Source organism: Ascaphus truei, unplaced genomic scaffold, assembly GCF_040206685.1.
Source record: "Ascaphus truei isolate aAscTru1 unplaced genomic scaffold, aAscTru1.hap1 HAP1_SCAFFOLD_1049, whole genome shotgun sequence".
Lineage (NCBI taxonomy): Eukaryota > Metazoa > Chordata > Amphibia > Anura > Ascaphidae > Ascaphus > Ascaphus truei.
In genome coordinates, this window is record NW_027453914.1 from 48779 (window position 1) to 61065 (window position 12287).

The 12287-nt window shown below is 66.9% G+C and overlaps 1 protein-coding gene across 1 annotated transcript in view; it reads left to right on the forward strand.

Annotated features, from left to right (window-relative positions):
• Positions 1-2326: 2326 nt before the first annotated feature.
• The window catches only part of LOC142475005 (talin-1-like), a 58504-nt gene continuing 48543 nt past the window's right edge, over positions 2327-12287 (forward strand). Inside the window, exons 1-2 of the mRNA XM_075581099.1 lie at positions 2327-2375; positions 3003-3170. Of these exons, the coding sequence (XP_075437214.1) occupies positions 3006-3170 (165 nt within the window). The 5' untranslated portion in view covers positions 2327-2375; positions 3003-3005. The remainder of the gene's footprint in view (positions 2376-3002; positions 3171-12287) is intronic.

The window sequence follows — 12287 nt, forward strand, 5'->3', positions numbered from 1 at the left end:
CCAGTAACCGCAGCTTCCTTCCCCCCTCTCACCCAGTAACCGCGGCTTCCCTCCCTCTCACCTAGTAACCGCGGCTTCCCTCCCCCCTCTCACCCAGTAACCGCGGCTTCCCTCCCTCTCACCCAGTAACCGCGGCTTCCCTCCCTCTCACCTAGTAACCGCGGCTTCCCTCCCTCTCACCTAGTAACCGCGGCTTCCCTCCCCCCTCTCACCCAGTAACCGCGGCTCCCCCCCCCTCTCACCCAGTAACCGCGGCTTCCTTCCCCCCTCCCCAGTAACCGCGGATTCCTTCCCCCCTCTAACCCAGTAACCGCGGCTTCCTTCCCCCCTCTCACCCAGTAACCGCGGCTTCCCTCCCTCTCACCTAGTAACCGCGGCTTCCCTCCCCCCTCTCACCCAGTAACCGCGGCTTCCCTCCCTCTCACCCAGTAACCGCGGCTTCCCTCCCTCTCACCTAGTAACCGCGGCTTCCCTCCCTCTCACCTAGTAACCGCGGCTTCCCTCCCCCCTCTCACCCAGTAACCGCGGCTTCCTTCCCCCCTCCTCAGTAACCGCGGATTCCTTCCCCCCTCTCACCCAGTAACCGCGGCTTCCTTCCCCCCTCTCACCCAGTAACCGCGGCTTCCCTCCCTCTCACCCAGTAACCGCGGCTTCCCTCCCTCTCACCTAGTAACCGCGGCTTCCCTCCCTCTCACCTAGTAACCGCGGCTTCCCTCCCCCCTCTCACCCAGTAACCGCGGCTCCCCCCCCCTCTCACCCAGTAACCGCGGCTTCCTTCCCCCCTCCTCAGTAACCGCGGATTCCTTCCCCCCTCTCACCCAGTAACCGCGGCTTCCTTCCCCCCTCTCACCCAGTAACCGCGGCTTCCCTCCCTCTCACCTAGTAACCGCGGCTTCCCTCCCTCTCACCCAGTAACCGCGGCTTCCCTCCCTCTCACCCAGTAACCGCGGCTTCCCTCCCCCCTCTCACCCAGTAACCGCGGCTTCCCTCCCTCTCACCCAGTAACCGCGGCTTCCTTCCCCCCTCTCACCCAGTAACCGCGGCTTCCCTCCCTCTCACCCAGTAACCGCGGCTTCCCTCCCTCTCACCTAGTAACCGCGGCTTCCCTCCCCCCTCTCACCCAGTAACCGCGGCTTCCCTCCCTCTCACCCAGTAACCGCGGCTTCCTTCCCCCCTCTCACCCAGTAACCGCGGCTTCCTTCCCCCCTCTCACCCAGTAACCGCGGTTTCCTTCCCCCCTCTCACCCAGTAACCGCGGTTTCCTTCCCCCCTCTCACCCAGTAACCGCGGCTTCCCTCCCTCTCACCCAGTAACCGCGGCTTCCTTCCCCCTTCTCACCCAGTAACCGCGGCTTCCTTCCCTCCCTCTCACCCAGTAACCGCGGCTTCCCTCCCTCTCACCCAGTAACCGCGGATTCCTTCCCCCCTCTCACCCAGTAACAGCGGCTTCCCTCCCTCTCACCTAGTAACCGCGGCTTCCCTCCCTCTCACCTAGTAACCGCGGCTTCCCTCCCCCCTCTCACCCAGTAACCGCGGCTTCCCTCCCTCTCACCCAGTAACCGCGGCTTCCTTCCCCCCTCTCACCCAGTAACCGCGGCTTCCCTCCCTCTCACCTAGTAACCGCGGCTTCCCTCCCTCTCACCTAGTAACCGCGGCTTCCCTCCCCCCTCTCACCCAGTAACCGCGGCTTCCCTCCCTCTCACCCAGTAACCGCGGCTTCCCTCCCTCTCACCCAGTAACCGCGGCTTCCCTCCCCCCTCTCACCCAGTAACCGCGGCTTCCCTCCCTCTCACCCAGTAACCGCGGCTTCCCTCCCTCTCACCCAGTAACCGCGGCTTCCCTCCCTCTCACCCAGTAACCACGGCTTCCCTCCCCCCTCTCACCCAGTAACCGCGGCTCCCCCCCCCCCAGTAACCACGGCTTCCCTCCCCCCCCCAGTAACCGCGGCTTCCCCCCCCAGTAACCACGGCTCCCCCCCCCCCAGTAACCGCGGCTCTCCCACCCCCCCAATAGCCGCGGCTTCCCCCCCCCCCAGTAACCGCGGCTTCCCTCCCCCCCCAGTAACCACGGCTCCCCCCCCCCTCCAGTAACCGGGGCTCTCCCCCCCCCCCCCCAGTAACCGCGGCTCTCCCCCCCCCCAGTAACCGCGGCTTCCGTCCCCCCTCTCCAGTAACCGCGGCTCCCCCCCCAGTAACCGCGGCTCTCCCCCCCCCCAGTAACCGCGGCTTCCGTCCCCCCTCTCCAGTAACCGCGGCTCCCCCCCCAGTAACCGCGGCTTCCCTCCCCCCCCCCCAGTAACCGCGGCTTCTTGTGGATTCCCCCCAGATTTCTGCAGCCAGAGCCACTCGCACGGTTATCCCTTCTGAGCAGAGAACGGTAACATGAGGGGCGGGGGGCGAGCGAGTGTCCCCTCTCTCCGCTCACTCCCTCTGCCACCTCCTGGTGTCTGGTTCTGGCTCTAATAATGGGTTTCTTGTTCTGATCAGCAATTTCTAATTGTGTTCATTGGTATCTGGCTGTTGATTGGTGGGGATTGGGGTTCTAGATTGATTGGTGGGGATCAAGTTCTTGATCTGATTGGTGGGGACCAGGTCCTTGATCTGATTGGTGGGGACCAGGCCCTTGATCTGATTGGTGGGGATCAGGTTCTTGATCTGATTGGTGGGGATTAGGTTCTATATGTGATTGGTTGGGACCAGGTTCTTGATCTGATTGGTGGGGACCGGGTTTTTGATCTGATTGGTGGGGATTAGGTTCTATATGTGATTGGTGGATATCGGATTCTTGATCTGATTGGTGGATATCGGGTTCTTGATCTGATTGGTGGATAGCGGGTTCTTGATCTGATTGGTGGATATCGGGTTCTTGATCTGATTGGTGGATATCGGGTTCTTGATCTGATCTCTGTGGATTACTCTCGTTGCATCTCCTCCCGCTGTGTGAGTGAGGTTGGCGGCGGCCTTCCCGTCTCTCCTTATTAATAACTCCCCCCCCCCCCCCCAGGACATGCTGATGCAGCTGGCTAAAGCAGTAGCGAGTGCAGCAGCCGCTCTCGTCCTTAAAGCCAAGAACGTGGCGGAGCGCACAGAGGATCCCGTGCAGCAGGCGCAAGTCATCACAGCGGCAACGCAGTGCGCCCTGTCCACGTCGCAGCTTGTGGCGTGCACGAAGGTGAGATACACGGGGTGTCACTGTGCAGCGGGGGCTGAGACACACGGGGGTGTCACTGTGCAGCGGGGGCTGAGATACACGGGGGTGTCACTGTGCAGCGGGGGCTGAGACACACGGGGGTGTCACTGTGCAGCGGGGGCTGAGACACACGGGGGTGTCACTGTGCAGCGGGGGCTGAGATACACGGGGGTGTCACTGTGCAGCGGGGGCCGAGATACACGGGGGTGTCACTGTGCAGCGGGGGCTGAGACACACGGGGGTGTCACTGTGCAGCGGGGGCTGAGACACACGGGGGTGTCACTGTGCAGCGGGGGCTGAGACACACGGGGGTGTCACTGTGCAGCGGGGGCTGAGATACACGGGGGTGTCACTGTGCAGCGGGGGCTGAGACACACGGGGGTGTCACTGTGCAGCGGGGGCTGAGACACACGGGGGTGTCACTGTGCAGCGGGGGCTGAGACACACGGGGGTGTCACTGTGCAGCGGGGGCTGAGACACACGGGGGTGTCACTGTGCAGCGGGGGCTGAGACACACGGGGGTGTCACTGTGCAGCGGGGGCTGAGACACACGGGGGTGTCACTGTGCAGCGGGGGCTGAGATACACGGGGGTGTCACTGTGCAGCGGGGGCTGAGACACACGGGGGTGTCACTGTGCAGCGGGGGCTGAGACACACGGGGGTGTCACTGTGCAGCGGGGGCTGAGACACACGGGGGTGTCACTGTGCAGCGGGGGCTGAGATACACGGGGGTGTCACTGTGCAGCGGGGGCTGAGACACACGGGGGTGTCACTGTGCAGCGGGGGCTGAGATACACGGGGGTGTCACTGTGCAGCGGGGGCTGAGACACACGGGGGTGTCACTGTGCAGCGGGGGCTGAGACACACGGGGGTGTCACTGTGCAGCGGGGGCTGAGACACACGGGGGTGTCACTGTGCAGCGGGGGCTGAGACACACGGGGGTGTCACTGTGCAGCGGGGGCTGAGATACACGGGGGTGTCACTGTGCAGCGGGGGCTGAGACACACGGGGGTGTCACTGTGCAGCGGGGGCTGAGATACACGGGGGTGTCACTGTGCAGCGGGGGCTGAGACACACGGGGGTGTCACTGTGCAGCGGGGGCTGAGACACACGGGGGTGTCACTGTGCAGCGGGGGCTGAGACACACGGGGGTGTCACTGTGCAGCGGGGGCTGAGACACACGGGGGTGTCACTGTGCAGCGGGGGCTGAGACACACGGGGGTGTCACTGTGCAGCGGGGGCTGAGACACACGGGGGTGTCACTGTGCAGCGGGGGCTGAGACACACGGGGGTGTCACTGTGCAGCGGGGGCTGAGACACACGGGGGTGTCACTGTGCAGCGGGGGCTGAGACACACGGGGGTGTCACTGTGCAGCGGGGGCTGAGACACACGGGGGTGTCACTGTGCAGCGGGGGCTGAGACACACGGGGGTGTCACTGTGCAGCGGGGGCTGAGACACACGGGGGTGTCACTGTGCAGCGGGGGCTGAGACACACGGGGGTGTCACTGTGCAGCGGGGGCTGAGACACACGGGGGTGTCACTGTGCAGCGGGGGCTGAGATACACGGGGGTGTCACTGTGCAGCGGGGGCTGAGACACACGGGGGTGTCACTGTGCAGCGGGGGCTGAGACACACGGGGGTGTCACTGTGCAGCGGGGGCTGAGAGACACGGGGGTGTCACTGTGCAGCGGGGGCTGAGACACACGGGGGTGTCACTGTGCAGCGGGGGCTGAGACACACGGGGGTGTCACTGTGCAGCGGGGGCTGAGACACACGGGGGTGTCACTGTGCAGCGGGGGCTGAGACACACGGGGGTGTCACTGTGCAGCGGGGGCTGAGACACACGGGGGTGTCACTGTGCAGCGGGGGCTGAGACACACGGGGGTGTCACTGTGCAGCGGGGGCTGAGACACACGGGGGTGTCACTGTGCAGCGGGGGCTGAGATACACGGGGGTGTCACTGTGCAGCGGGGGCTGAGACACACGGGGGTGTCACTGTGCAGCGGGGGCTGAGATACACGGGGGTGTCACTGTGCAGCGGGGGCTGAGACACACGGGGGTGTCACTGTGCAGCGGGGGCTGAGACACACGGGGGTGTCACTGTGCAGCGGGGGCTGAGACACACGGGGGTGTCACTGTGCAGCGGGGGCTGAGATACACGGGGGTGTCACTGTGCAGCGGGGGCTGAGACACACGGGGGTGTCACTGTGCAGCGGGGGCTGAGACACACGGGGGTGTCACTGTGCAGCGGGGGCTGAGATACACGGGGGTGTCACTGTGCAGCGGGGGCTGAGACACACGGGGGGTGTCACTGTGCAGCGGGGGCTGAGACACACGGGGGTGTCACTGTGCAGCGGGGGCTGAGACACACGGGGGTGTCACTGTGCAGCGGGGGCTGAGACACACGGGGGTGTCACTGTGCAGCGGGGGCTGAGACACACGGGGGTGTCACTGTGCAGCGGGGGGCTGAGACACACGGGGGTGTCACTGTGCAGCGGGGGCTGAGACACACGGGGGTGTCACTGTGCAGCGGGGGCTGAGACACACGGGGGTGTCACTGTGCAGCGGGGGCTGAGACACACGGGGGTGTCACTGTGCAGCGGGGGCTGAGACACACGGGGGTGTCACTGTGCAGCGGGGGCTGAGACACACGGGGTGTCACTGTGCAGCGGGGGCTGAGACACACGGGGGTGTCACTGTGCAGCGGGGGCTGAGACACACGGGGGTGTCACTGTGCAGCGGGGGCTGAGATACACGGGGGGTGTCACTGTGCAGCGGGGGCTGAGACACACGGGGGTGTCACTGTGCAGCGGGGGCTGAGACACACGGGGTGTCACTGTGGCAGCGGGGGCTGAGACACACGGGGGTGTCACTGTGCAGCGGGGGCTGAGACTACACGGGGGTGTCACTGTGCAGCGGGGGCTGAGACACACGGGGGTGTCACTGTGCAGCGGGGGCTGAGACACACGGGGGTGTCACTGTGCAGCGGGGGCTGAGACACACGGGGGTGTCACTGTGCAGCGGGGGCTGAGACACACGGGGGTGTCACTGTGCAGCGGGGGCTGAGACACACGGGGGTGTCACTGTGCAGCGGGGGCTGAGACACACGGGGGGTGTCACTGTGCAGCGGGGGCTGAGACACACGGGGGTGTCACTGTGCAGCGGGGGCTGAGACACACGGGGGTGTCACTGTGCAGCGGGGGCTGAGACACACGGGGGTGTCACTGTGCAGCGGGGGGGGCTGAGACACACGGGGGTGTCACTGTGCAGCGGGGGCTGAGATACACGGGGGTGTCACTGTGCAGCGGGGGCTGAGACACACGGGGGTGTCACTGTGCAGCGGGGGCTGAGACACACGGGGGTGTCACTGTGCAGCGGGGGCTGAGACACACGGGGGTGTCACTGTGCAGCGGGGGCTGAGACACACGGGGGTGTCACTGTGCAGCGGGGGCTGAGACCCGGGGGGGGCGAGACACACGGGGGTGTCACTGTGCAGCGGGGGCTGAGAGACACGGGGGTGTCACTGTGCAGCGGGGGCTGAGACACACGGGGGTGTCACTGTGCAGCGGGGGCTGAGATACACGGGGGTGTCACTGTGCAGCGGGGGCTGAGACACACGGGGTGTCACTGTGCAGCGGGGGCTGAGACACACGGGGGTGTCACTGTGCAGCGGGGGCTGAGGACACACGGGGGTGTCACTGTGCAGCGGGGGCTGAGACACACGGGGGGTGTCACTGTGCAGCGGGGGCTGAGACACACGGGGGTGTCACTGTGCAGCGGGGGCTGAGACACACGGGGGTGTCACTGTGCAGCGGGGGCTGAGATACACGGGGGTGTCACTGTGCAGCGGGGGCTGAGACACACGGGGGTGTCACTGTGCAGCGGGGGCTGAGACACACGGGGGTGTCACTGTGCAGCGGGGGCTGAGACACACGGGGGTGTCACTGTGCAGCGGGGGCTGAGACACACGGGGGTGTCACTGTGCAGCGGGGGGCTGAGACACACGGGGGTGTCACTGTGCAGCGGGGGCTGAGACACACGGGGGTGTCACTGTGCAGCGGGGGCTGAGACACACGGGGGGTGTCACTGTGCAGCGGGGGCTGAGATACACGGGGGTGTCACTGTGCAGCGGGGGCTGAGACACACGGGGGTGTCACTGTGCAGCGGGGGCTGAGACACACGGGGGTGTCACTGTGCAGCGGGGGCTGAGACACACGGGGGTGTCACTGTGCAGCGGGGGCTGAGACACACGGGGGTGTCACTGTGCAGCGGGGGCTGAGACACACGGGGGTGTCACTGTGCAGCGGGGGCTGAGACACACGGGGGTGTCACTGTGCAGCGGGGGCTGAGACACACGGGGGTGTCACTGTGCAGCGGGGGCTGAGACACACGGGGGTGTCACTGTGCAGCGGGGGCTGAGACACACGGGGGTGTCACTGTGCAGCGGGGGCTGAGACACACGGGGGGTGTCACTGTGCAAGGCCGGGGGGCTGAGACACACGGGGGGTGTCACTGGTGCAGCGGGGGCTGAGACACACGGGGGTGTCACTGTGCAGCGGGGGCTGAGACACACGGGGGGTGTCACTGTGCAGCGGGGGCTGAGACACACGGGGGTGTCACTGTGCAGCGGGGGCTGAGACACACGGGGGGTGTCACTGTGCAGCGGGGGCTGAGACACACGGGGTGTCACTGTGCAGCGGGGGCTGAGATACACGGGGGTGTCACTGTGCAGCGGGGGCTGAGACACACGGGGGTGTCACTGTGCAGCGGGGGCTGAGACACACGGGGGTGTCACTGTGCAGCGGGGGCTGAGACACACGGGGGTGTCACTGTGCAGCGGGGGCTGAGACACACGGGGGTGTCACTGTGCAGCGGGGGCTGAGACACACGGGGGTGTCACTGTGCAGCGGGGGGCTGAGACACACGGGGGTGTCACTGTGCAGCGGGGGCTGAGACACACGGGGGTGTCACTGTGCAGCGGGGGCTGAGACACACGGGGGTGTCACTGTGCAGCGGGGGCTGAGACACACGGGGGTGTCCACTGTGCAGCGGGGGCTGAGACACACGGGGGTGTCACTGTGCAGCGGGGGCTGAGACACACGGGGGTGTCACTGTGCAGCGGGGGCTGAGACACACGGGGGTGTCACTGTGCAGCGGGGGCTGAGACACACGGGGGTGGTCACTGTGCAGCGGGGGCTGAGATACCACGGGGGTGTCACTGTGCAGCGGGGGCTGAGACACACGGGGGTGTCACTGTGCAGCGGGGGCTGAGACACACGGGGGTGTCACTGTGCAGCGGGGGGCTGAGACACACGGGGGTGTCACTGTGCAGCGGGGGCTGAGACACACGGGGGTGTCACTGTGCAGCGGGGGCTGAGACACACGGGGGTTGTCACTGTGCAGCGGGGGCTGAGACACACGGGGGTGTCACTGTGCAGCGGGGGCTGAGACACACGGGGGTGTCACTGTGCAGCGGGGGCTGAGACACACGGGGGGTGTCACTGTGCAGCGGGGGCTGAGACACACGGGGGTGTCACTGTGCAGCGGGGGCTGAGACACACGGGGGTGTCACTGTGCAGCGGGGGCTGAGACACACGGGGGTGTCACTGTGCAGCGGGGGCTGAGACACACGGGGGTGTCCACTGTGCAGCGGGGGCTGAGACACACGGGGGTGTCACTGTGCAGCGGGGGCTGAGACACACGGGGGTGTCACTGTGCAGCGGGGGCTGAGACACACGGGGGTGTCCACTGTGCAGCGGGGGCTGAGACACACGGGGGTGTCACTGTGCAGCGGGGGCTGAGACACACGGGGGGTGTCACTGTGCAGCGGGGGCTGAGACACACGGGGGGTGTCACTGTGCAGCGGGGCTGAGACACACGGGGGGTGTCACTGTGCAGCGGGGGCTGAGACACACGGGGGTGTCACTGTGCAGCGGGGGCTGAGACACACGGGGGTGTCACTGTGCAGCGGGGGCTGAGACACACGGGGGTGTCACTGTGCAGCGGGGCTGAGACACACGGGGGTGTCACTGTGCAGCGGGGGCTGAGACACACGGGGGTGTCACTGTGCAGCGGGGGCTGAGACACACGGGGGTGTCACTGTGCAGCGGGGGCTGAGACACACGGGGGTGTCACTGTGCAGCGGGGGCTGAGACACACGGGGGTGTCACTGTGCAGCGGGGGCTGAGACACACGGGGGTGTCACTGTGCAGCGGGGGCTGAGACACACGGGGGTGTCACTGTGCAGCGGGGGCTGAGACACACGGGGGTGTCACTGTGCAGCGGGGGCTGAGACACACGGGGGTGTCACTGTGCAGCGGGGGCTGAGACACACGGGGGTGTCACTGTGCAGCGGGGGCTGAGACACACGGGGGTGTCACTGTGCAGCGGGGGCTGAGACACACGGGGGTGTCACTGTGCAGCGGGGGCTGAGACACACGGGGGTGTCACTGTGCAGCGGGGGCTGAGACACACGGGGGTGTCACTGTGCAGCGGGGGCTGAGACACACGGGGGGTGTCACTGTGCAGCGGGGGCTGAGACACACGGGGGTGTCACTGTGCAGCGGGGGCTGAGACACACGGGGGTGTCACTGTCGGGGCTAGACCGGGGGTGCAGCTTCACGGGGGCGAGTCCGTCACTGTGCAGCGGGGGCTGAGACACACGGGGGGTGTCACTGTGCAGCGGGGGCTGAGACACACGGGGGTGTCACTGTGCAGCGGGGGCTGAGATACACGGGGGGTGTCACTGTGCAGCGGGGGCTGAGACACACGGGGGTGTCACTGTGCAGCGGGGGCTGAGACACACGGGGGTGTCACTGTGCAGCGGGGGCTGAGACACACGGGGGTGTCACTGTGCAGCGGGGGCTGAGACACACGGGGGTGTCACTGTGCAGCGGGGGTGTCACTGTGCAGCGGGGGCTGAGATACACGGGGGTGTCACTGTGCAGCGGGGGCTGAGACACACGGGGGTGTCACTGTGCAGCGGGGGCTGAGATACACGGGGGTGTCACTGTGCAGCGGGGGCTGAGAGACACGGGGGTGTCACTGTGCAGCGGGGGCTGAGACACACGGGGGTGTCACTGCAGCGGGGGCTGAGATACACGGGGGTGTCACTGTGCAGCGGGGGCTGAGACACACGGGGGTGTCACTGTGCAGCGGGGGCTGAGATACACGGGGGTGTCACTGTGCAGCGGGGGCTGAGACACACGGGGGTGTCACTGTGCAGCGGGGGCTGAGACACACGGGGGTGTCACTGTGCAGCGGGGGCTGAGACACACGGGGGTGTCACTGTGCAGCGGGGGCTGAGATACACGGGGGTGTCACTGTGCAGCGGGGGCTGAGACACACGGGGGTGTCACTGTGCAGCGGGGGCTGAGACACACGGGGGTGTCACTGTGCAGCGGGGGCTGAGACACACGGGGGTGTCACTGTGCAGCGGGGGCTGAGACACACGGGGGTGTCACTGTGCAGCGGGGGCTGAGACACACGGGGGTGTCACTGTGCAGCGGGGGCTGAGACACACGGGGGTGTCACTGTGCAGCGGGGGCTGAGACACACGGGGGTGTCACTGTGCAGCGGGGGCTGAGACACACGGGGGTGTCACTGTGCAGCGGGGGCTGAGATACACGGGGGTGTCACTGTGCAGCGGGGGCTGAGACACACGGGGGTGTCACTGTGCAGCGGGGGCTGAGACACACGGGGGTGTCACTGTGCAGCGGGGGCTGAGACACACGGGGGTGTCACTGTGCAGCGGGGCTGAGATACACGGGGGTGTCACTGTGCAGCGGGGGCTGAGACACACGGGGGTGTCACTGTGCAGCGGGGGCTGAGACACACGGGGGTGTCACTGTGCAGCGGGGGCTGAGACACACGGGGGTGTCACTGTGCAGCGGGGGCTGAGACACACGGGGGTGTCACTGTGCAGCGGGGGCTGAGATACACGGGGGTGTCACTGTGCAGCGGGGGCTGAGACACACGGGGGTGTCACTGTGCAGCGGGGGCTGAGACACACGGGGGTGTCACTGTGCAGCGGGGGCTGAGATACACGGGGGTGTCACTGTGCAGCGGGGGCTGAGATACACGGGGGTGTCACTGTGCAGCGGGGGCTGAGACACACGGGGTGTCACTGTGCAGCGGGGCTGAGACACACGGGGGTGTCACTGTGCAGCGGGGGCTGAGACACACGGGGGTGTCACTGTGCAGCGGGGGCTGAGACACACGGGGGTGTCACTGTGCAGCGGGGGCTGAGACACACGGGGGTGTCACTGTGCAGCGGGGGCTGAGACACACGGGGGTGTCACTGTGCAGCGGGGGCTGAGACACACGGGGGTGTCACTGTGCAGCGGGGGCTGAGACACACGGGGGTGTCACTGTGCAGCGGGGGCTGAGACACACGGGGGTGTCACTGTGCAGCGGGGGCTGAGACACACGGGGGTGTCACTGTGCAGCGGGGGCTGAGACACACGGGGGTGTCACTGTGCAGCGGGGGCTGAGAACACGGGGGTGTCACTGCAGCGGGGGCTGAGACACACGGGGGTGTCACTGTGCAGCGGGGGCTGAGACACCGGGGGGTGTCACTGTGCAGCGGGGGCTGAGACACACGGGGGTGTCACTGTGCAGCGGGGGCTGAGACACACGGGGGTGTCACTGTGCAGCGGGGGCTGAGACACACGGGGGTGTCACTGTGCAGCGGGGGCTGAGACACACGGGGGTGTCACTGTGCAGCGGGGGCTGAGACACACGGGGGTGTCACTGTGCAGCGGGGGCTGAGACACACGGGGGTGTCACTGTGCAGCGGGGGCTGAGACACACGGGGGTGTCACTGTGCAGCGGGGGCTGAGACACACGGGGGTGTCACTGTGCAGCGGGGGCTGAGACACACGGGGGTGTCACTGTGCAGCGGGGGCTGAGACACACGGGGGTGTCACTGTGCAGCGGGGGCTGAGATACACGGGGGTGTCACTGTGCAGCGGGGGCTGAGACACACGGGGGTGTCACTGTGCAGCGGGGGCTGAGATACACGGGGGTGTCACTGTGCAGCGGGGGCTGAGACACACGGGGGTGTCACTGTGCAGCGGGGGCTGAGACACACGGGGGT